Genomic DNA, 26,337 nt, shown 5'->3' on the forward strand with positions numbered 1-26,337 from the left:
AAGGGACACAGACTACTGAATAGGAAAGCTTGGGCTTTTAAAAATGTCCATGGATTGCAAGTCTTCAGTTATCTCAAAATCTCAAGCTGATTTTGCTCTTTAATGGAAATTGTCATTTCTAGAATGAATTCCTTGGGGTATAGTGAGTACAATGGAAACATTTCTATTCTGACATATTGATGATGCATTTGTTTCATTTTTTCCATGTTAGCTGAGAATTCTTCATGTCCAGCAGATCTGGGAGACAACAGGCTGGAGAGGTCTGCAATAATGCAAGCACTGGCATTTGTAAGTACTGATGTGATCATAAATATCCATGATCAGTAGCAATATAGTTTTTCAGATGCATTTCAAGGTGATGCTTCTTTTATACAGATAGATGGTTTTACATGTATTTTTTCTATCTAGTTCCTTCATTAATTTGTAAAAACCATGCTGTATATTTGCATAAATAATATCACTTGAAAATAAATAGAACCATGTGGTAGCCCCTAACCTGTAAAGTGACTTACTGTTTTCAAGCCATTAGGCTGCTTTAGGTTGTACAAGATTTTGCAATAGCTACTGGCTGCTTTGGGCATCGTAATAAATCACAGTTTATCACAAAGTGTTCCCACCTACCATAACTGCCACACATACTTATCTGGCATGGCTGTGAGGACAGGAGGAATTAAAAGCATTTACTTCTGTTTAGATTAACTCTAACTTGCTTCATTCTCCAAACTCCACAGTTTTTAATAGAATGCAACAAATCAACCAAATGATAGCTTACAAAGATGACTTGCCTCAACAAACTGTAGTTAAAATTAGCCTGTGCTTAAGAGGCAGTGTCAAAGTGGTTAGTCAGAAGTGAAAACATTTGATTTTATTGCAGCCTGGCTCGTAAGCAGTTTAATGCCACAACTAATAGTAGTGCTCTAATTATGGGGAAGATAGTTGGACTTGAAAAATGTCATGTTTGTTTTATAATTTGCATTTATAGGGTGAGTGTACAAGCTGCCCATAACTCTGCAACTGCAGGAGAAATGGAATGTCACACTAATGTCTTATGTTGTTATATTTGTTTTGAAATATTAACAGTGTATATTGCTTGGTGTGGACAATAAAGTCTTTTTCCAGTAAATTTCTTTTAACTGACTGTTTTTGTTGTTGCTACTTTTGGAGAACATGTAGCTTGTTAGTGAAGAGACACTGCAGTCATGGAAAGCCAACATTAAAGTATTTGGGGGGAAAATGGAATATAGAAGAAGGAAGAGCCCCATTAGAGTAGCTGGAGAGTGTGTCATGTGCTGTATTAGTGAAGAAGACATCACAGTACTAGGAAAAAACAGTAGTGCGGTTACACGATCAGAATTGGAAACATGGAACACTTACGCATCTTGTAAAAGGGACTTACTTTAGATAATACGTTATCTTTAGAACATAGATAAAATATCTATGTATAATTTGTATAACTTGCATAATTCTTCAGTTTTGTAAAAGAGGACTTTTTTAATCCATATGTGTCTACTAATATATACAGGTAGTCCTTGTTTAGCGACTGCCTCATTTAGTGACCATTAACAGTTACCACGGTGATGAAAAGGTAACTTTATGACCAATCCTCATATTTACAACCTTTGCAGGCCTGTAAAGCAAAGGAAAGCTAAAGTGAGATCATAAGCACAGTCGTAGTTTCACTTAGTGACCACTTTGCTTAATGACCAAGTTGCCAATCCCAACTGTGATTGCTAAACGAGGATTATCTGTGTTGTGGAGAGTGTTGAACCAAGGAGTTCCTAATTGTAGCATTTTGCTGTTTATTCGTTTAGTCGCTTCCGACTCTTCGTGACTTCATGGACCAGCCCACGCCAGAGCTTCCTGTCGGTCGTCAACACCCCCAGCTCCCCCAGGGATGAGTCCATCACCTCTAGAATATCATCCATCCACCTTGCCCTTGGTCGGCCCCTCTTCCTTTTGCCCTCCACTCTCCCTAGCATCAGCATCTTCTCCAGGGTGTCCTGTCTTCTCATTATGTGGCCAAAGTATTTCAGTTTTGCCTTTAATATCATTCCCTCAAGTGAGCAGTCTGGCTTTATTTCCTGGAGTATGGACCGGTCTGATCTTCTTGCAGTCCAAGGCACTCTCAGAATTTTCCTCCAACACCACAGTTCCAAAGCATCTATCTTCCTTCTCTCAGCCTTCCTTATGGTCCAGCTCTCGCAGCCATATGTTACTACAGGGAACACCATTGCTTTAACTATGCGGACCTTTGCTGTCAGTGTGATGTCTCTGCTCTTAACTATTTTATCGAGATTTGTCATTGCTCTTCTCCCAAGGATTAAGAGTCTTCTGATTTCCTGACTGCAGTCAGCATCTGCAGTAATCTTCGCACCTAGAAATACCAAGTCTTTCACTGCTTCTACATTTTCTCCCTCTATTTGCCAGTTATCAATCAAGCTGGTTGCCATAATCTTGGTTTTTTTGAGGTTTAGCTGCAAGCCAGCTTTTGCACTTTCTTCTTTCACCTTCATCATAAGGCTCCTCAGTTCCTCTTCACTTTCAGCCATCAAAGTGGTATCATCTGCATATCTGAGATTGTTAATGTTTCTTCCAGTGATTTTAACTCCAGCCTTGGATTCCTCAAGCCCAGCATGTCGCATGATGTGTTCTGTGTACAAGTTGAATAGGTAGGGCGAGAGTATACAGCCCTGCCGTACTCCTTTCCCAACTTTAAACCAGTCCGTTGTTCCGTGGTCTGTTCTTACTGTTGCTACTTGGTCCTTATACAGATTCTTCAGGAGGCAGACAAGATGACTTGGTATCCCCATACCACTAAGAACTTGCCACAGTTTGTTATGGTCCACACAGTCAAAGGCTTTAGAATAGTCAATAAAACAGAAATAGATGTTTTTCTGAAACTCCCTGGCTTTTTCCATTATCCAGCAGATATTGGCAATTTGGTCCCTAGTTCCTCTGCCTTTTCTAAACCCAGTTTGTACATCTGGCAATTCTTGCTCCATGAATTGCTGAAGTCTACCTTGCAGGATCTTGAGCATTACCTTACTGGCATGTGAAATGAGTGCCACTGTTCGATAGCTTGAACATTATTTAGTGTTCCCCTTTTTTGGCATGGGGATATAAGTTGATTTTTTCCAGTCTGATGGCCATTCTTGTGTTTTCCAAATTTGCTGGCATATAGCATGCATTACCTTGACAGCATCATCTTGCAAGATTTTGAACAATTCATCTGGGATGCAGTCGTCTCCTATTGCCTTGTTATTAGCAATGCTTCTTAAGGCCCATTCAACCTCACTCTTCAGGATGTCTGGCTCTAGTTCACTGACCACACCGTCAAAGCTATCCCCGATATTGTTATCCTTCCTATACAGGTCTTCTGTATATTCTTGCCACCTTTTCTTGATCTCTTCTTCTTCTGTTAGGTCCTTGCCATCTTTGTTTTTGATCATACCCATTTTTGCCTGGAATTTACCTCCGATGTTTCTTAGTTTCTGGAAGAGGTCTCTTGTCCTTCCTATTCTATTGTCTTCTTCCACTTCCGCGCATTGCTTGTTTAAAAATAATTCCTTATCTCTTCTGGCTAACCTCTGGAATTTTGCATTTAATTGGGCATATCTCCCCCTATTACTGCTGCCTTTTGCTTTCCTTCTTTCTTGGGCTACTTCTAGTGTCTCAGCAGCCATTTTGCCTTCTCGGTTTTCTCTTTCTTTGGGATGTATTTTGTTGCCGCCTCCTGAACAATGTTGCGAACTTCTGTCCAGAGTTCTTCCGGGACCGTATCTACTAAGTCCAGTCCCTTCACCTCCACTGCATATTCCTTAGGAATATTAGTGAGCTCATATCTAGCTGATCTGTGGGTCTTCCCTAATCTCGTTAGTCTGATCCTAAATTGTGCAAGAAGAAGTTCGTGATTGGGACTACAGTCAGCTCCAGGTCTTGTTTTTACTGACTGTATAGATGTCCGCCACCTTTGGCTGCAAAGGATGTAGTCAATCTGATTTCGGTGTTGTCCATCTGGTGAATTGTAGCATGATATGTCATAAAGGCTAAGCAGTACGCTACAAATCCTATAGGAAAAGCAAATATTGCAGCTTTATTAATGTTTTCAAAGGAAGAAGCCGTAGTAAAATCTTTTGGCACCTTAGAATTTTGGTATGAGGTTTCCTGGACTGTGGATCAGTCCATTTTATCAGGTGAATGGAAAGCACTGTGAAAGGATTTTACAGGTAGAATCAATGGTAGAGCAATAAGGGAAAGGGACTAGAACTTAGTAGACAGTGATCATAAGTTTATCTGAAACATTCGTTATCATGTGAGTTTTTGGTTTTCAGACTATTTGCCTGATGAAGTAGACATGATCTACAAAAAAAATTTGTAAAAAAAAATTGGCCAGGATTATTAATGTAACTTTTAAAACCTATAGTCCAGACAATAGCTGCAAAATGCTGACTTAAATGGGTCTCCTGAGAAATTATTTTAAAACCAACAAAAATAAGCTAACCAGTATACATACAACTAAACCTTTGTTGTAAGCATTCATTAAGTACAGCCTGGCAATATAACTTTGATGGCTCTATACATGGAGAACTGACTAGGTAGTGTAAGCATGTAATTCCATTTGGGATGAGGTTGAGGACTGTTGAATATTTCCTATGTCACCATTCAATCATTATTTCTAGAGAATCAATAGAATAATTATATGGTTTTACTGGTATATGTCTCCTTTAGACATACTTGGGGGAAAAAGAAAACCAAAATAGCAGGCAGTATAGAAGGAGATTTAATTGGGCCATGCAGACCAATGAAATGACTCTTAAATTTTCTAATACACCTAAGAGGATTTTACTTTAATTAAGAACTAGCCTTTGGCAGTAAGAAATGAAATGATTTGGACTGTTTGGAGTTTGAATACTCCAAGGAACTTTATCTACTTAAATAAGACCAACACTTTAAAAAATCTAGCAAGAGATGCTTGGTGCAAAAAAAAAAAAGTCAGATGCATAAAATAGCATTAGAAAGGAGTTGAAAGTGTTTGTTTTTCCATCTAGAGAGGAAATCTTAGTTATGATACCAAAATGCTATAAAAAATTAGAGGCTGTGTTCACACATCATGCCATACCATAATTTGCTTTAACTATAGTTTATATCTGATTATGTAACATCAGGTCAGTGTTGACTCTTAGTAACCATATATTCTCTCCATGACAATCTGTCCCTGACCTGGCCCTTCAGGTCTTCCAAAAGTGCACCCATTGCCACTGTAATTGAATCCATCCACTTTGCTACTTATCATTCTTCTTCTTCTTCTTCTCTCCTTCCATCTTTCCCAGCATTAGAGCCTTCTCCAGAGAGCTAGGTCTTTGCATAATGTGTCCAAAGTAGGATAATTTGAGCCTGGTCATTTGTGCCTTGAGTGAGAATGCTGGGTTGATTTGTTCAGTGATCCATTTGTCTGTTTTCTTGGCTGTCCATGGTATTCTCAGGAGTCTTCTCCAACACCAAAGTTCAAAAGTGTCAATATTCTTCCTATCCTGCTTCTTCAGAGTCCAACATTCCCTTCCATAGAGTGTTACAGGAAATACCATTGCTTTAACTATTCTGATCTTTGTAGGTATAGACACATCACAGCATCAGAGTATCTTTTCCAAGGCCTTCATGGATGCTCTACCAAATGCTAGTTTTTGACATATTTCTTGACTGCTTGTTCCTTTACTGTTGATGGTTGATCCTAAAAGGCAGAAACTACCTACCACTTTGATATCTAAGGCTGGTTATTGTACCTGTTGTCATTAGTTTGGTCTTCTTTATATTTAATCATAGTCCCATTATTTTCTTTGTGCTTATTGACTTTCATAGTTTATTAAGTAAACCAAAAATTATCCAATGGCTATATTCACCTGATGTGGCAAGTCAGGCTCATTTGTTATTGACCGTTCTTTCCCATGAACAACTGGTTTAGAAACAGCTCTGGCTTGTTTAGGACTTACTGCATCATCCCCCAGGGACTTCCTACAAGAGTGTCTTCATAAACAAACTTCATGCCATGGAGACATTCTCTCACTCCCACAGATGCATTGCATTCACATCTTATATAAGCCTTAAACAAGATGCTAACAGCTGTTTCCAAGCTCTGCAGCTGGGAGGGGTAGAGTGACCAGACAGGTGTATTTGTCAGTAATGAACAAACCTAGTTTTTTTGTATCTTCAAAGAATTAGTTTTGCAGATAAGAAAAGTAAACATGGCTGGTTTAGTTAATTCTTAATTGGTTTTTCCTCCTTTTTCCGAACTCCTCTGCCAAGGACCTCTGTGGATTTGTGATTAGAGAAGGCTTGGGCCAGGACCCAACCCAAATATAAAATACTCCAGGAAACCACAAGTGGTGCCAAACCATATTTAGATTTAGCGAGCTAACAACAAACAATGGTTTCAAAGTAAGTTATTATCCTATGTTAATTCAATGACCTCGCTGACATTTCATGATAAGTCAAAAGTACACAAATCCTATTATGGCTTAGCATGATGTAAAAATCCAGAATGACAAGGCTGCTGCTTGAACAAAGCAGACAAAAAGGTGAAAGAGACACTAACATTCAAGTCATGTTTCAGAAATACACACAGCAGCACAGTTGCAGTTTCTCATTGGTTTTATGCCTTTTGCATAACAATGTATGGCTCATTGAAGCACTGAACCTGGTGGGTAGTGGTAGATGGCAACAGCAGTCAGCAGGTTTTTCCAACCCAAGAGACTAAGGAGAATTTCAGATTTCAGAGGCAGTATCCTAAGAAATGTCTTCAATCTGTATAGTGTCAGCCTTGTGAGGTAACCCAGACAGGAAGCATGCCCAGATGAACTAACTCTATTTTATTGTAAGGTTACATTACAGAATCTTGCAAGTCTGAAAATACATTTCTCCCCCGTCACCTTTACAGCCCAAGAAACTAGGAAGGGTCCTTTCTGAGACATTTGCCATGCCCACATTCCTGCTGCGGGCTATGCTGCCTCTTACCAAACCATTTCCCTGGCTGTGGCTCTTCCCCCTGTCTCCCAGTGTCATTCCCACATACTATTACAGATAGTGGGTCATAGAATTAAAAGTATACATATTACTAGCTATAGCAGGCAGATGTTAGTATCTGGTTACTAAAGAAGTATTTCAGTCTTTAACAGAACTACCCAACCATGTGGGGCATAGACACATATGAAATTCCGAGTACTTGCTACCAGCAATCTCATGAAATAGCTGTCATAGTATATGCAGTCACAAAACTCCTATTTACCAGAAGACACACTACTGAAATTGCTCCTCATCATCCACTTTAGCCTTGTGGGATACTCTGGAGTATGTCAGCTTCCCATAGTCAGTTTTTCCAAACAAAAGTGTTAGCCCTATCATTTTTGGGCTGAAGCTCCCTATCTTTTTTATTTTCTAAGCAAGCCTTCAAGATGTTGCCTGAAGCTGACTCTGTGCTTGGCAGCATGCTAGCTTCATTAAAAAAATTAAAAGGTTAGTTAAAAATATAAAAGTAGATGGGATAAGAGCCCTGCTGAGTTTCAAAGGAAGTATTAGTGGGTACATTGCTGCCCATGGAGATTACATTGGTTACCCAGGTTTATAACTCCAAGACCAGACTTGGATAAGCAGTGCAAAGTAGAGCCAACACAGTGATTTAAGTTCTATTATCCAAAATAGTAACAATAACAATAACAATATGAGGATGAGGATGTGAAGATCATTTTCAGTAGGTTTTTTCCCTTTGTTGGTATCATTCTAATAAGAAGGCAAATAGGAAAGGGACATATACAGAGCTGTGAGCCAGACTGCCATCAAAATACTGTTTCTATGGTGAATATTGTTGTATACAATTTCTGATATTATTACAAATGCTAAATGGAGTTACTGTGTCCTTCAGAGCCCCCCCCCCCTTCTTCTTTCTGTTCTATTTTTCATAGAGAAATGAAGCCTGGATCCCCCACAGGGGGTAGAACTTTTTCTCATTAGGAAATTCATTATGAGTCTGGCACACCTGAGTTGACTGTGTATTCAGGGTCCAGTCTGGAAGGAAGAGAAACTGTCTGCTGCCTTGCTGTGCTCACATATCCTCTGGGACATTGTTGGTTTCGTGGGTTCTCTCTGTATGTCTGCTTACGACTTGGACTGTTCTGTTCTGGATTGGCATTTGATCACTACGTAAGCAAATGCATTGGGAAACAAGAGCCAAGAATGCATTTCAAACAGATCTCAGGGATTTATTTTTAGCGGAATCAGTCTAGCCTAGACTTCCACTCCATATTACAGGTTCCTACAGATGGTTTTTACTGGAGGGATGGAAAAGCAAGCAACACAGAACTGCATGTTACACATGGTTTCAACTTAAGAGATCATATGTATGTTTTCAATTCACTGTTTATAGACTTACTGAAGCAGAAAAGGGCTATTTGATCTATGTGGTAAAACCAAACCCACCCAGTACTGATTTGAGTTTCTCCCTCATTAGGCCTCTAGAGTTTAACCATGGGGACTTATCTGTGGTCTTTGTTTTGGGGTTGTTTTTCCACCTGGAATCATCTTGGTGTTTGTGTTTTTGGTTGTTCTTTTTTCTCTTAGTGGAGAAACCATCTAGAAAGTTATTCTTCCCCCTGTAAATCAACTCTGGGGAGAAATAAATTGGCAAGAAGGCAATTTAGCCCTGCACTGGTCTCACCAATCAAGACTGCAACTTTGGTGCTGGTTGTTTTGCTCTTAAAAATAAAATTGATACCATTGGCCGTAGATTTGGAGGCCCATGCCGATTTGGAGGAATGGTTCCTTCTGGATAGTTCATATTTTCAATCTAGATGTCATGAGTAAGGATGGCGAGCAGGGGGCTCCCATCCAGACTGTCAAGCGCATGCGTAGCACTGAGGAATTGGTCAGCCATTCAAAGAGACACAGATCGGGACCGTCTTAACCCTTGGGGGTTATATGTCTGGGTTTTCCCACGCTTCTTCAGTTTGTTAGGATTCCTGTTAAGTACTAGCAATAAATATTAGAGACCAGTTCCTTGTCTCAGTGTGTTTCCTGGTTGTTAGGACACTAGCTGACAGCCCCACTCAGTAGACCAGACCAGGAAACCAAGCCCACGAAACTACTTTAGGGCTAAAACTACTTTTACTGATATTGGCTATAATAACAGAATCTCCCAAGTCTGATTGTGCTGAGCCTCTTTCCCCTTCTTATACTGGAGTGAATCAGGGAGGCTTCCGCCTGAGCTGCTTCTGAATATTATCTTGTTTCTCACTTAAAAAATGTTTCAGGTAACAGTTCTTGCATCTTTCTGTCAAGGTCATCTTCCTTACAGCCTCCCCCGGCAGTCCTCCAGAACGTCTGAAAGTGAGGGCCAACACATCCGGCAAGCATCAGTTTTGAGAAGGCTGTTTTAGCCTCCCACAATCACTTCAGTTTCTTTTTTTCAGTTTCTTAAAAAATAGCCAATCAAAATGACTAGTAGCTGGTAAAAGCAAGGTCTTCATGTAATTAGCATTTTAATCGTGAAGGAAGGTGTTGGAGATTAATGAGAATATTTGAAAGTGGTTGAACTGCTTTTCCATTTCTTCCAGTGCTGCATATAGGCTAACACATTGAAATTAACTACCTTCTTATTTCTTCATAATTGCTCATATTACACTTTGGGATGACACTAAAGATATTAAAATATAAATAACCTATTTCCATTTGCCGAGCAAAGTTCCTGTTCTCTACCATCCCATCCATGTTCCTGGGTTGACATTTGTTTTGGAAATTATGCTTGTGCCTCTCAAAAATGGGAAGAGAATCCATCTCTCTTCTTGTGCTATTTTCCTTATTATTTTTCTTGAAGGTATCAAATGAATGTAGGAGTAGACTTAGGGCATATCCACAGGGTACCCCTCAGTTGCTCCTGTCCTGTGCTTATGCCAGCTTGACCGTAAGCCATCTTTAAAAGATTCTTTTAAGACACTTTGGCAACATTCAGTTTGGACAACACAGCAGGTTGCTCTGTCCTCCCATTGGACAAATTCCTCTGCTGCTTTTACCTCCAAGCTTTCTGTTCTAGGAAAGCAACACCCAATTGCTTTTCTTCTTGTGTGTGGGACTTAGTGGACATATGTTTGTATTTGTGTGTGTATACATGTGGAAACACACAAAGTTAAATTACATTTATATATACAAAGATAAGCATCAAATGCAGTACAGTACATGCAGTCACACCAACCAGTTTTAAAATTAAAATTCCTTTCTTGCCACCCTGTTGGTCTTTAATGTCTTCTAAAGCTACCTTTCACAACAATCTTGCAATAAGGCAGTGGTTATAATGCCTGGAGATTGTTTTTGTGGTGGGTTGAGTGCTGAGTGCTGGGCAATTTTATCTATTCCTGCCATCCAAAAACAGTTGCTGGCTTGTATTGGTGAGGAGGCAACCTGGCAGTGCAGATAAGCCCTTAGTTAATTGGCAGGCAGTGAAGTGAGGGCATCATATGGAAAATACTGAAATCTCTTTTTGATTTTATTGCTGGTGTAGTATTGAACTTTATGGAGATCTGGATAGGTAATCCTCATTATGCATGTGGTCCCAGCTCCTTCCATAGTCTTCAGAGCTCCAAGATGGTGCTACTGAAATTCAGCAGTAAACTGCATATAGGCTTTCTGATTCTCTGTGTGAAATTAAGTAAAAGTGGTGTGTTCAGTTTCTAAGCTTAATTATAGGATACATTTGTTTAAAAAATTGAAAAGGGGAACCTCAGGGAAAACTATTGCATTATTGCCCCATTTGTTGGGGTCCTTGGCTATTGGAAGAATAATTCAAATAAAGTGCAGGCTCCAATTGCAAAAGGATTAACTACCCCTGATTGTGGGCCAGAGATTTGCCTTTTTCACAGAAAATGAGAATTGGAAGAGAAATTGCAAATTGTCAAGTTTAATCCCTGTGTAATGCAGGATGCTAACCAGACCTACAGATAATTGTCCAGCTTCTGCTTAAAATCCTCCAGTAAAACAAGTCCCTTCATCTTTTCAGGCAGTTTGTTCTATAGCCATCAGTTTTCACTGTTAAAATGACTTTATTAATATTTAGCATAAAATCTGCTTCTTTGCTGTTTCCACCCAGCTGTGCCCTCTGGAACAACTTTGCTCTGCCTTTGCATAACTGCCTTGCAGTTATTTAAAGATTATTATCATATCTCCCTCTTAAATCTTTTCTTCCCAGGCTAAGCTTACTCAACTCTGTCAAGTTTTTCTCATATGTTTCCACACCCTCTGTCTTAGTTGATCTTTTCTGGCTGTATGATTCAGTTTGCCAGAGTTTTTCTTAAATTGTGGTACCAGGAACTGAATGCCATATTCCAAATATAACCTGGCTAATAACACATGCCATATTCAGGGGTGCTGGTATAATTAAATAATAGTTACAAAGCCTGATGGATAGGAGGGTTTTAGATCAGGAAAAATAATCATGACACATTACTGTACCTAATAGACACTAAACGGAATGTGATACTTGTACAACTTGCGTTGTGAACTGTAGCACTAGCTTAAGATGAATTTGCATAATTTGTTCCATAAACTCCTTTTGAAATGATCTCACATGATAGTTGATGGGTGGGTTCCTCAGTTCGCACATTTTCCTAAGCCTTGATTGCTTTGTTGAATGACCCATGGCATGCTATAAAATGTGGTTTGCAAATTAAAGTGGTTGGGTTCTCACAAAGTGTTAAGTCAAAGCTTAGCAGAGAAGTTCTCAAACTGTGGATCAAAGCTCCCCTCAGCAGGTTACCAACAACTTAAAGGGAGATCACCATTTTTAAAAACCTGATCAGTCTTGCATAGATAAAACTTGCTTCGGGCTTTGCTCCTTATTTTGCCTGTGCAGGCCTGCAGCAGACAATTGTGGTACTGTATTGCAGAGTTTAAGAAGCCCTGGGATATGTGCATTAAAATTTAATTATTAAAATAAACTGTTTCTTTATTTCTTGCGCAACTATAACTCCTATGAAACTTCTAGTTTTATATATGGGGCCACGAAATTTATTTATTGTGTTGCATGTTATCAAGCCACTATTTAAGGAAATATGTTTCTGCTGTCCTGACATTGGTTGTCTTGGGTCAGAAGCTTGTAATTCTAGAATGAAGGAGAGATGTACAATATATGTTTTCTGCCCAAACTGGGGGAAGTCAACTTTCCTCAAATGATAAGCTAGGAAGGGATGGCACTGTCAAACCCACTAGGTAGCTCAGACCAGGAAATCAACTCCACAGGAAGACTAAAACTAGTTTTACTGAGATTGGCTATAATAATAGAATTTCCCAATTGTGTGCTGGACCTCTTCCTACTTCTTACTCTATTGTGTATTAGGGAAGTGTCTGCCTGAGCCACTTCCAAATACTATCTTGCATCTCAGAGCTTAAAAATGTTTCAGTCCCCTTTGCCTAGGTAATATCTCTTGTCTATTTCCACCAAGGTCATCTTCCTTACTCCCTACAGGCACTGAGACGCCTATTCATTTCTGATCTCTATCTCTCCCTCCCTCCCTCCCTCTCTCTTTCCTCTCCTCCTCCCCAAAAAAGGTCTGAGTGAAGCTTACCTGATCAGCGTTTGGGCTGAACTAAGCTTGAATGGCCTTATAGGTAGAACTAATACACGGGGTTTTCTTGCATTCTTTTGAAGCTCAAGGAGAACTGCTCTCAGGTTCTCTCTTGCATGAAATCTCAGGATTAACACTTGGGAGCATTAAAATACCCTAGGTATGTGTGGCTTTTTTTGCACTTATGGAAGCAAGGTCACATCAGTAATCAAAAGTTTGTTGTTTATTCGTTCAGTCGCTTCCGACTCTTCGTGACTTCATGGACCAGCCCACGCCAGAGCTTCCTGTCGGTCGTCAACACCCCCAGCTCCCCCAGGGACGAGTCCGTCACCTCTAGAATATCATCCATCCATCTTGCCCTTGGTCGGCCCCTCTTCCTTTTGCCTTCCACTCTCCCTACCATCAGCATCTTCTCCAGGCTGTCCTGTCTTCTCATTATGTGGCCAAAGTATTTCAGTTTTGCCTTTAATATCATTCCCTCAAGTGAGCAGTCTGGCTTTATTTCCTGGAGGATGGACTGGTTGGATCTTCTTGCAGTCCAAGGCACTCTCAGAATTTTCCTCCAACAAATCAAAAGTTTAGCAGATGGCATAATTGTTTGTTTCAACAAACATCTCTTAAACATTTATACCAGTAACAGAACATATTTGGCTGTGAGCTAAACAAAAGTTCTCTCTCTACCTGGCAGGACGTTAACGTCTTTCTTATAATAAAATGTACATGTTCTTCAGAACTTGATAACTCAGAAGAAAACACTTTCAGATTAGCATGACTAAACTGGAATACTGTTTTTTTTTTCTCAGTCAGCTAACTTCAGAAATATATGTTTTTAGGAAACACTTCCTAAGTAAGATATGCTTAAATTTAGAGTAACAAATAGTTAACTGATTGTTGATTGATTTTTTCTCTCCCCCCACCCCCCAGCTTTGTCATGTCAGCAATTTCCAGATCGGGAACATCCTAGAAAATTTTCGTATGTTGATGCGTTCAAACACCAGTTGCTGCTGCTACTGCTGCCTCTGTTATTTCAGAGAGTGCCTGTCTTGCATGTTTGTGCAGCCCTTCTATTTTAAGTGCTGTATACCACACTGGAAACATACCCTCCAATTTCCTAGCCTTTGAACTTTTAAATTTGATCCTGAATTGCTGAGGGTACCACCAGTACAATACAGGGTTGGTTTTATTTCTCTAATCAGTCTGTGCAATTATGGGAGCTCTTGTTAAAGTACAGGTTTAGTGTTCCCTGAGAGGCAAACAATGGAAAAAGAATTCAACCTGAGTTGATACCAGCAGTTCAGTGCTGTAATATATTCCTCTGATTTTTCAAAATGCGTTTGCAAGATTAAGTTCAGGCTGTGTTAATTAGATAACAGCTCTGGTTCAGTTCAGACTTTATATCAAAACATAAATGACATTTAAAAACCAAAGTTTGGTTTGAATTTCCAAATGTAGAACAGGTTTAGTGTGGCTTAAAGCTAATTCTCAGTTTCCATTTCCGATCCAGTTCCTACCCAGCTGAATTGTTTCCAAGAGACAGCAGCTATGAGAAGCAGTCATAGCAACTATGAATGGTCTCTACCGAACCACAGGCATCCATCAAACTATAGTTTAGGGGTTTTTTTTAACCACACCTCAAGATAATCTTTTCAGTGAGACTTTGATTCTACCTCCTCCCCACAAAAGGTCATATCAGTGTATATAATATGTTATTTATATTATAATATGTTATTTATTATCATAGTATGTTATAGTATGCAACTACACAAATCTTGGATTGTGTTATGTATCATGGTTTAAGGGAAGCCCTTAAATTGGAAACCAAGCAATATAATGCCAAGTTAACTACTTAACTGTGATTAAGAGAGGGATTACCTCAAAGGAGGGGATGAGCAATGGAAAACAGTATTTGACTCATCTATTCATTCATTCATTTACTTGCTGGGCTTGTAGGCCATTCCAGTTGTGACTGACTCTGAGGAATGTTCTTTCTCATTTTCATAAATTGTGTTAAAAACCATGCAGTGAAAAGAAAAATCAAGGATATTATACGACCTGCATATAACACTGGCAACATTCATCTATATAACTAAAAATCAAAAAGCATTCTACTAGCAGAGGGACAAAGATCACAGAATTCCAGTCCTTAAAGCCTAGTGGAATAACTATGTTTTAATTGCATTCCTAAAAACCAGGAAGGGAAGCACATTCCTTTTCTTTTTTAGATACATTTGAAAAGAAGGAGCCATCTGGACATGTGGGGGAATGCCGAGGAGGGGCAAAGATTGAGTGAGACTCATGATTTCTTATTCCAGCTGGGGAAGTCAGTACTATGACAATTAAATGTTGGAGCGGTATTTGCTTCTTCCATCACTTCTGTATTTTTAGCAGACCTCTTTTCCTATATTTGTAGGATAAGATTGGGAAAGCTCTTAAATAAAAAAAAAATCTAAAATTTGTGAAACCAAAATGCTTAAAATCTTGCAAGATGAAATGTGAAAGCAAAATCCCCAAAGCAACAATATAGTTGTTTCACTTGAAATGCACAGTCAATGTAATTGCTTTTTTAAAAAATTACATTTTATAGGACAAAAAAACCCAAGCCTGAATATGATTAATTGGTGAGTTCTTTATGTTGCTTTAGTGTTCCTGGGTTGAAACACAACAGAACTGTAGTGTATTTGAAAGAAATATTTTATACTTTTTTTATGCCACAGAGGAAAAGATCCTTGATGCTGTGAGTCACTAATCAATCATAGGTTACATCTTGGTAATGGGCTTGGCCCTAGATGGTCCTTTAATAAGACTGTAGAATTCCTTTGAGACCTGTTAAGGAATATTGGAAGGGGTTGAAGTAGAGAACAATCAGCTTCTTTTATGAGCTTGCTTGGAGGAGGTTGTCAAAACGGGCAGGAGGAGGGGTGAAATTGATGGACCATCCATTGACGCAAATGATATTAGTGTGTTAAATGTCACTATATTTTATGGCACTAAACAGGTTGCAGTCTATACTGCTTTTTCACAGTTGACTGTACGAATGGTGAAACTGAAGAACCTAGCATTTTCCTTCTATTTTTATTCTTTTGAAAATAGAACATTTAAATCACAGATGTCCAAACTTTGATTTGTGTTAGTTCACTCCCACTTTTTTCAAAGGAGAAAATTGGATAAATCTTTCCAATTTAAATCTTGTTTGTTTTTGGCTGAATCTCCTATACATTGGAAGCTTTTGCTTAAATAATTTTAAGAGGGAGCATTAATTTATTTATAACAAATTTGTATGCTGTCCAATTCCAAATAGCTCAGCATAGAGTTACAGACATATAATATTAAAGCCACACAGTCATCAGCGTAGGCAACATAAAAGCCCTGGTATTTATTTTAACAAATTTGTAAAGATATTTTTGTTTGTGAAGATGGCAGAGATATGAGATGTTAAAAGCCCTCTTCAACTCAGCATATTGAATCATTTGTGGTCACTATCTCTGTACTGGACAAGATGGGCTTAAGTTTAGGAATATCAAGTATTTTTATTTGTTTCAACCTGTTTCTGTCCCAGGTTTGGGACTGAAAACAATGGCTTCAGCCTGTTGATGAGAACTAGACAATGGGAGTGTCTTTTTCTGTCTGAGCTCTTAGCAGCTTTTGATTAGATATAGTATTGTTTGGTGTCAGATGGACAGCATGATGGTTAGGCTATTGTTTACTGTGTTTTCAGTCTTTCCTGAAGGGTAGCTTCAAAGCAGACTTTATCTCCCAAGCTTTAACCTATGAGATCCTCATTCCCCTACTCTACCATTTCTTTTAACATCTTCATGAAACTACTAGATGAGACTGTCCAAGGTTTTTAAACTCAATGCCTACAGGATAGTGATGATAACTCAGCACCCTTTATCCTTCTACCTCCCTCTAAGGAAGTATAGATTATTTGTTTCTGAGGGCAGTAATTATGATTGAAACAAATGAGAAATGCCTTTTAAGAGAACAATTGATTCCAGGATAAGTCTGTAATGTGACTTAGATGGGTTTGGATTGTTCACCTCTAAAAAAAAAAATCAGGTTTGCCATCTTACTGTTTTTAATTTTTTAAAATTACATATTTATATAGTTGTTAGTCATCCTATGCAGTTCAGTTTTGAGCCAAAAAGATGAGGGGCAAATGCTTTTATATAAATAAAAGTAGCACATAAAATTATTGTAATAACAAAACTCCAGAGCTATTCATTTAAATGAATGAATTGAATTACAACCCAAGCATTAATAGATTATAATTTTTTAGAAATGTAGCTTTGACCTATTTCTCAATAGATTAGCAAAATTATGCATGATGAGTGATTAATTAAGTTGTGTGGTCCACCTTTGCTAACTATTGCATTTTTCCATCTACCATCAATACAATCCAGAGATAAAAAAGGAAATAAGAAAGTTTTTAGAAATTCATTTGTATTATTACCGTTGAATGCTTCTTGTGTTGTGATTCATTTCTGCACCTTACGAATGGTCTTTTATCATTCTCATCATCAATTATAGAACATGGATGTTTTTACAGAAATATTTTAAAAATAATCACATAAGAAATGGGCCTTTGTAAACTCCACATTCTGAATTTTCTCAGTGATCATTTTCTCTGTGCTATTAGGAATCTTTCTTTTTCAGAGGTCCACAAATTTCAGCCGGGTATGCTAGCCAAGCACTGTTTTTCCTTGAGATACTTCCTTATCAATTCTCTGATCACTGAAAAGAGGACTGAGATCCCAATCGAACATAATGTAGATTGGGGGGAAAGTCCGAAGCAGCCTCTGTTTTGGTCCTTTCAAATTTCCCCAATGGCTGGTGATGTAAGAGCCACTTCTGCCAGATTTGAAGGAAAGGCTACCGAGGGGCATATAATATCTCAGTGTGTATTCAGTGATGGACTCAGCAATCAGCAAAAATCATTTTGTGATTGCCAGTGCTGGCTGGCTAACTCTGGTTGTAAACCCCATGCTTTTATTTGTTAGGGTGGATGTCCAAAATATTTTCTTCTGCTGTTTTTAATGTAAGATAATCAAGTACATCATAGTTCTTTACATGTATTTTTATTTATCTGTGAGAGGCTAACAAAGGGTTATGTGAGGTCTAAACTCTGTTTACCTTTGTAAAGGCTCTGCTTACCTTTGTAAATGCTCTGCTTATAACTTTGCCAAGAGTTAACCTATGAAATATTATTGCTTTCAAGTAATTTATACAGTGAATCATTTCTTGTTAATTAAATTCTGAATCAGTCTGAGTTTTGAGATGGCTAAATATTCATGAAAGCATTTGCAAAAAAAAAAAAAAGTCTTTAATGTTCTCGCCAGATTAGCCTGTGATGCTATCAGAGTGATGCTGTAATGGCCTTTAGTATGTCTTTCTTTATGCCCAACTCCATTTATAGTTCTGTATTGGTGTAGCATCAGATGATAGCTGAATATTTGACAATCCTGTCAACTCACTTGAGTCTTCATATATAAGAATGACTTAAAACAATAGTTTTCTAGCAAATATACAATGGATTGGCTTCTTTAAGCCTTGCAAATTTTTCTGAGGCAGTAGCCTTAAAATGAAGAATATCTTTACGTCTTGCATAAGAGTCTGGGAAATGTTCTTAATATTTATTCAGTTTTAGAAGATGCTGACCAGACCTGGTGAATCTCATTATAGTTCTTTTTAAACTGGGGAATAATTGAATAAGCACTCTCACAACTGTACACTGTAAGAGATTGTGTTACTCAGAGAATTATACCTACCAGAACCTTTAACAGACTTCCAGCTAACTCCAGGGTTCTCTGAAGCACAGATCAAAAGCCATTGCTCATAGCAATTGCCCTTACTGGAAGCTAAGCACAATTAAGTATGTTGAATCATTTCCTACTAAGAGTTAAAAATGAGCATTGCTATGGTGAAAATGGTAGAATTCTCTAATAGGTCTCATTTATTCTTATATTCCCCTTGGGCAGTCTATATAAACTGGATGACAACAATGCTAGGTATCTAACAGAGATATATAAAGTGAAATTCTCCCATAGAAACCCTGAGCAGAGCTTCATAGAATATTCATATCAAAGATTTGCTGGCCTAGAAATGTAGACCGTTTGAAATGGCTCTATATACATTTTAAAAAGAAAAATGATGATGCTTTGGAAAATATAACATTCTGGATAAACCACAATTTCAACAGCTTGTTTTTTAAAATAAATAATATACATTGATGTTTCCTTTATCCTCACTTTCTACTCCCCCCATTCCAGATAACATTAGTCTCTATATCTTTCATTTCTGGCAAACAAAATCCCATTTTACATCATACATTTTAATATTATGAAATTCTGTATGAGGAAAGGGCAAATGCACCATCTCTAATAGTGTACAGCAATCTAACTAGTGGCTTCCAAATAAGGACAGAATATCCTTATTCTGAAAATAAAGTATCCTCTGAAAATAAAGAAGTTCACCATTCTTGGTCTAGTATAGGAACCATGAATTATGGCCTAGGTCTGGTATGTCATGGCAAAATAATTGTCAGGATCATCATCAGAAAAATGACAATTGTTTTAAGTGATGCTTGTATGTTTATGAGAGAAAAAAAGAGGAAGAATTCTTGAGCATATGTTATCAGAAGCATTGATTCTTTAATGTTTGCTGGAATAAAAGAATTGGGATGAGTGACACAGCATGTGTTTGAACCAAAATCTGGAAAATCAGATGTGTCCCAAGAATAAACAAGTTGGTAATCCTTGGTCTGACAGTAATTTTGATGTTGTTACTGTTGCATTTTGTAGGCTGGTTTTGCATCTGAATACCGGAAGCATTTCTGATTAAGGGAGATGTGATTGATGCACAGGAAGAAGTGATCAATATGCAAGACGCTATTCTGATGGCAGTCTTGATGGTCACAGGTCTGGAGATACTCTGTTTGGGAGCCATGGCAATGGAAGAATCCCAGTGTCAACGGATTGAGCATCCTATTGTTACAAGTGAAGGTGAGTAATTGAGAAAGAGCTTTTCCAAATAATTCTGTAGAAAAAAAGAGCAAACTTGGATCTTTGTAGACCAAGGCAAATGTGTGATCTTTTGTGCATCTTAATTATAGATATGTCACCGTGTTCAGAGGGATTCTTACATAAAGGTTGGGTGCCTGCACAGTGTTCTGTTTACAGTCCTCTAGAATTATAGAACCATTTGGCAGAAACCATGCAGCTGTCGAAACCTTTTGGTTTGCTTTTGACTGCCATAAGGTTAACGCAGTTGCCCTTGAGCTAATAGTCATCCTATGTTATCAAAATCTTTTTTTTTTTTTAATTTGCCACTCATCTTCAAAACTCATTGGATTTGTTTTTCAGGACACCTTGTCTTCTTTTTTTGCCTTGGTAAAGGTTATGCAGTAAATATTTATAAGTGCTGCTAGGTGTTGACTAATAGACTGATTGCACTAATTCTTCTTATTTGCAAATCAATCTGGGAGCAAGCTTTAAGGATGGCAAACTGTGAAGCTGTTGTAGCCTCCTCTTTCTTCAAGTCATTGATTGTGTCTGCAAAATTGTCTAGCAGTGTTCTCCCTTTGAAATTCAAATCTTCGTGGCCTGCTGAGAAGCCTGCTGCACAGTTATCAACACAGAATAAATAGTCGGTTAAAGATTCAGTGGCCTATAAGTGTAAGTGACCTATCCATCTGAGTCCAACCAGGACAAAAAGAAAATGAGGGCTAAAGTCCCTGTTCATACTTCCAGTTCCAGCAGCCTTGAGTTCCTGCACACAGTGGCTTTCTTGAAGTGTGCTAACAGTTGTTCCGCTTCGATTGTCCAATTCTTCCCAGACGATGAGACTAGAGATGGTTCTCTTTAAGATCTGCTCCTTTGGACTGCCCTTTTATTCATCTGGACAATTGAAATCAAGACTTTTCCCTTCGGCCATCCCAAGATCACAAAGATTTGGTTGCCTCATGCCCACTGTCCTTCCAAAGAGAGTCTCCCCCATTTCAATAATTTCCATGCTATCCTGTGGTGGATTATTAATCATCTTGGCACCAAAATGTGTCCCAATACATTCTAGTTTTTCTCCCCAGTATCTCTCTGGATGGGTAGTGGCAACCAGCAGGTTTTGCTATAAGTTGGCTAAACAGCTATCTCCCCTTCCAATTTGTGCTTCATCCACAAGAGCAGTGGCAGCATCTGCAGCCTTCCTCTTCTGGTAGGTAATCCCCTACTGGAGGTATGCTGGGTGGCCCTATGGGTTCAACCTTCTACCTTAACCCAGATCTGTAGACTGTAAATTTGTAGCTACAGTATTCCAAGAGATGCAACTTTTAGAAAAGCCATACTATCTTTGGTTATTTTATGATGGCCAGATCCTACTTCTTTTAAGCTGTTTTCTCCTTGACCTGCTAATCCATGTGTGAATCACAGAGAGTATGATGAAGAACTAGTTACTATCTGAAACTACAGGTAGTCCTAGGGTTATAATGGCAATTGGGACCGAGATTGCTGTCGCTAAGCAATGTGGTCGTAAAGCACGATGTCATGTGACCGCATTGCTTAGAGATGGTAATCCTGGCAGTCCCACTTGCCGTCGTAACCCCAGGACCATGTGGGGCAGGAAGAGGTGAGAGTCCCAGGCGGGGATGGGTGGGAGAATGCTGTGGGCAGGCGCTATGGAGTGTGGGTAGGTCTGGGGAGGGCGTGCACTATGAAGGCGGGCAGGGGCATGCTATGGAGTACGAGATCCCTGGGATCTCGTACTCCATAGCAGGCTTCTTGGTAGAAAAAGTGGTGGGAGCAACTTATTGGAGCAACTTGCAACCTTCCCTGCCGGCTTCCTCATTAGACATTAGACTTCTTACTATTCTATTTTATTTTTAAAAATCCACATATTACATTGATGGCTTTAGATCCATCAGTAGTTAAAATTCTGTCACAGCAAGCTTTGCTTTCCTACACCAAGTGTTGAAATTTGCTATTCTGCTTCCCAGTCATTTAATCTAGTGCATGGGTACCTATAGGATGAAGGCAAAGAAAAATGAATAAGCAAGTTCTATAGGTTACGCATTAAAACTTAACTACCAAGAGTATATTAATTTAATTTAGTTTCCTTTTGCCCAGCAAACTGCAATAAAAAGAGCCAACATGGAGTTGAGTATTTTATTTCTAAATTTACTGTAACCTGTAGCAGTTTGAAAAGAAACACTACTATTGCATTTTCAGAATTACTGTATTTGACAAAAATCTCATTTATGCTTAGCACTAGTTAGAAATAGTTTATGTTCTGCCAGGCCAAGATATGAAGTTTGAATCTGGTTTAAGGCAAATTTAAATGTATATTTGATGCTAATTAAGGAAATATATTCTTGTAAAGGAGGGTTGCTTATCTCTCTAAGCTTTCAGCCTTTCTTTTATAACTTCCTTGGTAGCGTCTTCAGGAAAGATACTGTATTATCTGAGAGCTGAAAGGCAAAAACAGATAGCTAGATATAATTGGAGCAAGTATTAGTGTGAGTGTCAACACCCTGAGTGAAAAAATGGAGCTTGGTATGGGGTGGGGATGGGTTATGGTTTGGGGCCAATAATGAGACTTACTTAAATCTCTGTCTTTGGTTTTGACCACCTCCCATTTTGTTTAGGCTGTGGAGGCACCTGATTTAGCCTTTTATTGTGCAGGGCCTTCCTTTGTTTTCTTTCTTTCTCCTCTATTTGCTTAGGCTTCTATAATTTTTTTATTCCCTCCCCCCCCCCCCAAAAAAATCTCCTCTTTTTGTCTTAGGGTTATGGTGGTGGAGATTTGGCTACTCTGCAATATAATTTTGCCTCTCTGTCTCTGGTTTTGGCTTTTTGTCTCTCTTGTGCCTTGCCTGAGCTTGTTATTGTGGTTGTAGGGTACGTTTGCTTTGCCTGTCTAGGTTACTGTATCAGCTGACTCAGCAACCAGGCTGAGCATCCAGAAGTTTTGTGTGGGAACAGAGAGAGACAGCAAGCAATGGTGGAAGTGCAGAAAAATGTCATGTTCAGTGGGGCATCTAAAACAGCTAGCTGTTCAAGTGACTTGCAAGATTTATTAGTCTTTTTTTTCCTGCCTGAGAACAGCCTGAATGAGACATGCAGCAAGTGTATGCAGCTGGCTCTTTTAGGACGGAAGGTGAAAAGATTGGAAGCATGTCATTCCAATTTATCAGGGAGTGTGAACATTTTTGACATGAGAGACTGGAGTTTCCTAAATCAAAACAAGAAAACAAAGGGTAAGAGGCAGAGGAATGAAAAACATGATGTATAGGACCAAGAGAAAGGAGACATTCTGGAAGTGCACTGGAAGCACACAGCTGTTATTAGACTTTTGACTTGGTGAGTGACACTGCTATGGTGAAAGGAAAAATTGTAAGGAAAATGCTCAGAATCATGTGGATATAAAGTACTTAACTGCCAGCCTGAGAAGGAACAGGCGTATGTGGTTGTCAGAGATTTCATGCTAAGAGGAACAGAAGCAACTATCTCCAGACCAAACACCTTTGAAAGAGTGCTGCCTTCTTGGAGCTTGTATTCCAGATGTGACAGCAGGCTGTTGAGGTTCTTCAAAATAACTGGCTTCTGTTTTCCCTTGCTAATTCAGGTGGGACAAATGATCCAGTCAGAGGAGTTGTTGAATGTATCTCCAAAGACAATGAGGCTCAGGATAAGAAAATTAAGAACTTGGGAGCACAAATGATACTTGCATCAGTCCTTACTCTTGAAGGTCAAGGTGCTGGGAGGAGAAAGTAGGATATTAGAAAAGAACACTGGCTAGGTAGACGGAGTCATCAGCAAAAGTTTAGCATTTGTAAAACATGCCTTATAGTACCAATATGGAAGTTTCCCTATGGATGATAGGGGTGCCTATCACAAGAAGTTTAGTAACTTGGTCAGAAAGGCTTGTAACTAAATCTTGGGTCTGGGTGGGTGTTAACGACTGGGACAAGAGAGACCCCTGCACTGAAAGCTAATAATTTGCAGGCATTAGAGACCAATAATGTACAACCTAGAAGGGCAACATTGATGTATATCATTGTATCTTTATGAATTTAAATCCTAACACAATATATTAAATACAATCTGAAATTTAATGGAAGGAGACTGGTGATTAGAATATTATAAGTAAAGGATATACTTTGTTCCAGAGAATTGGACTTCACGACAAACAAAAGGGGGCATTATTTGTAAAGAATGTATAAATCTGTACAGAAATCCCTTCTGAGAAAGCATCTGGGTAAAAATGAAGAGAGTCACCACAGTATTGCTGTGGCAAATCTACTCTAGATTACCCATCCAGCCAGAAGACATAGATGGTACTTTCCTGGAGCATAAGATAACATAGTTGAAATCTTCCATTTACTGCTCTCTTGACATCTCCTGGAATCTTAACTTTGCTAACAATGGAAGACTTGTTTAATTTGTCTGTCTGTCTGATTGATTGATGCCCTGTCTATCCTCCAGCAGCTCAGACCAGCATACTACTTTTCCCCTCATTTTTCTATAGCAAGAATTCTGTGAAGTACTGTAGGTTCAGCTAAGAGAGAGTGACTGGCTCAAATTCACCCAATGAGCTTCTGGATGAGGGTAAAACTTAACTCAGGTTAACTATTTTGCTATACAAGCTCTTATTTATCAACAAATTATTTCCTTGCCTTCATTATAATTTCATTTCTTGAGAAGTAGAGGAAGAAACAATATTCTAGACTTAATGCTGACAACAGAGAACTTGCTGATGATATAGAAGAGGCAAGAATATTGGAGAGAAGAGCTCATTTCATCTTTTACTTTGTGTCAACAAGGTCTTTGAAAACAGATGACTTGGATGTATTCTTTGGACAATAGAAAAGCTGATTTCAAAAGCTTAGGGAAAAAAGTACCATTCTAGACAACTTTCATCCAGCTCCTAACCTTGGAATGTTGGTGGTCGCGCTGCAGCTTTGAAGGACTCTGGAAGCAGCAGATTATCTAGACCCCTTTCAGTCAGGGTTCAGGCCTGGGTGTGGGACTGAGATGGCATTGATCACAGTCGTAGATGACCTCTGGTGGGAGCAGGATGGGGATGGTGTGTCCATCCATGCTCTTCTTGATCTCTCAGCAGCCATTGATACCACCTCTCATGGTATTTATTTATGTATTTTCTATCCCACCTTTATTATTTTTATAAATAACTCAAGGCGGCGAACATACCTAATACTCCTTCCTCCTCCTATTTTCCCCACAACAAAAACCCTGTGAGGTGAGTTGGGCTGAGAGAGAGTGACTGGCCCAAGGTCACCCAGCCAGCTTTCATGCCTAAAGTGGGACTAGAACTCACCATCTCCTGGTTTCTAGCCCATTGCCTTAACCGCTAGACTAAACTGGCTGTCCTTCTGAATTGTCTCTGGGTGTTGGGGGTGGGTGACACTGTTGTACTGGCTCTCCTTCCTTCAGAGTTGGTTCCAGTTAGTATTGATGGGGGAGAGAGATCCATCCCATGGCCCCTACTTTGTGGGGTGCCTCAGGACTTGATATTTTTTCCTCTCCTGTTTATCTACATGAAGCTGCTGGCTGAGGTCACCTAATGGTTTGGTATGGTGAGGTCTGATCACTATGCTGATGATACTCAGCTTTATATCTCCATCCCAGGTCATCTGAATGATGCTGTGGAGGTTCTGTCTCAGTGCCTGGAGACTGTGGGGGTCTGGATGGCGTGCAACAGGCTTCAGCTCAATCCAAGCAAGACCAAGCGGCTTTGGGTTTTGGGACCTCCTTGTTCCAGGGACTTCCATTGTTGGTTCTGGGTGGGGTAGCACTGCATCAGACAGAACTGGTGTGCAATCTGCATTTTTCCTGGGCTCGCAGATCCTATTTAAAGAGCAGGTGACAGTTGTGGCTAGGAGTTCCTGTACCAGGAGGACTTGCTTGTAATCATTCATGCCCTCATGACATCCTGACTGGACTACTGCAATGTACTCTACCCTGCAGTGTACCCTTGAAGAGCATCTGGAAGCTTCAGTTGTGTCAGAACCACGCCTGCCTCTGATTCAGAAAGTGAAACACTTTCCGAGTCAGAGGAGGAATTGGAAACTTACTGGGCTGGAATCAGAGAAATGAAACTCTCGCATGACTCAGCAGAGCGGGAAGAACCTACAACGCTGATTGGGCGAGATCCAGAGGAGGATTTGAATGCGCCAATCAGCGCGCGCCAACAACGAGCTGAAAAGCGTGTGCAGGAGAAAGCAGCCTGATTAGCTACAGAAGAGTCCAAGCACACCAAAGATTGGAATAAAAGGCAGCCGTGCAAAGAGTGAGCTGCTGGAGACAACCGATCCTCCAAGCCTGCAGTTCCAGAAGAAGAGTCCTTACCTGCATTGGAGACAGTGTCTGTTGCTGAAGAGGAATCACTGCCATTGCTCCACTCCGAGGAGAGATTGAAATCTGCTTCTGCTGCCACCCAGTGATCTGCGTCAGCCACGCCCAGCAGCCTTCGCCTTGCATCCAGCCTTAAAACTCCGCAAATTTCCCAGCAGCGTAGCTGTGCCTTGAAACTTTAGCGCCGCCATTTGTCCTTGACCCTGTGCAGCTGCGCTTTGCACGCTCAGCCGTGTTTGGGAATTTAACACCTATCTTGTTCAGGATCTGGATTCTAGCCTAGTCCAGGGCTTCCAGCCAAGTCCGGCCTTGTTCCAAGTTCCCAGCCCTGCTCCAAGTCTCCAGTCCAGAGAATCCAGCCTAGTCCTGGGCTTTCA

At 39.5% G+C, this 26,337-nt stretch overlaps 1 protein-coding gene across 1 annotated transcript in view; it reads left to right on the forward strand.

The window, feature by feature from the left end:
- SEMA5A (semaphorin 5A) overlaps positions 1 to 26,337 on the forward strand; it is a 169,099-nt gene that overhangs the window by 39,651 nt on the left and 103,111 nt on the right. Inside the window, exons 2-3 of the mRNA XM_063298707.1 lie at positions 212 to 288; positions 19,397 to 19,597. Coding sequence (XP_063154777.1) covers positions 19,474 to 19,597 — 124 coding nt within the window. The 5' untranslated portion in view covers positions 212 to 288; positions 19,397 to 19,473. The remainder of the gene's footprint in view (positions 1 to 211; positions 289 to 19,396; positions 19,598 to 26,337) is intronic.

Source organism: Candoia aspera, chromosome 3, assembly GCF_035149785.1.
Source record: "Candoia aspera isolate rCanAsp1 chromosome 3, rCanAsp1.hap2, whole genome shotgun sequence".
In the NCBI taxonomy this organism is placed as follows: Eukaryota; Metazoa; Chordata; class Lepidosauria; order Squamata; family Boidae; genus Candoia; species Candoia aspera.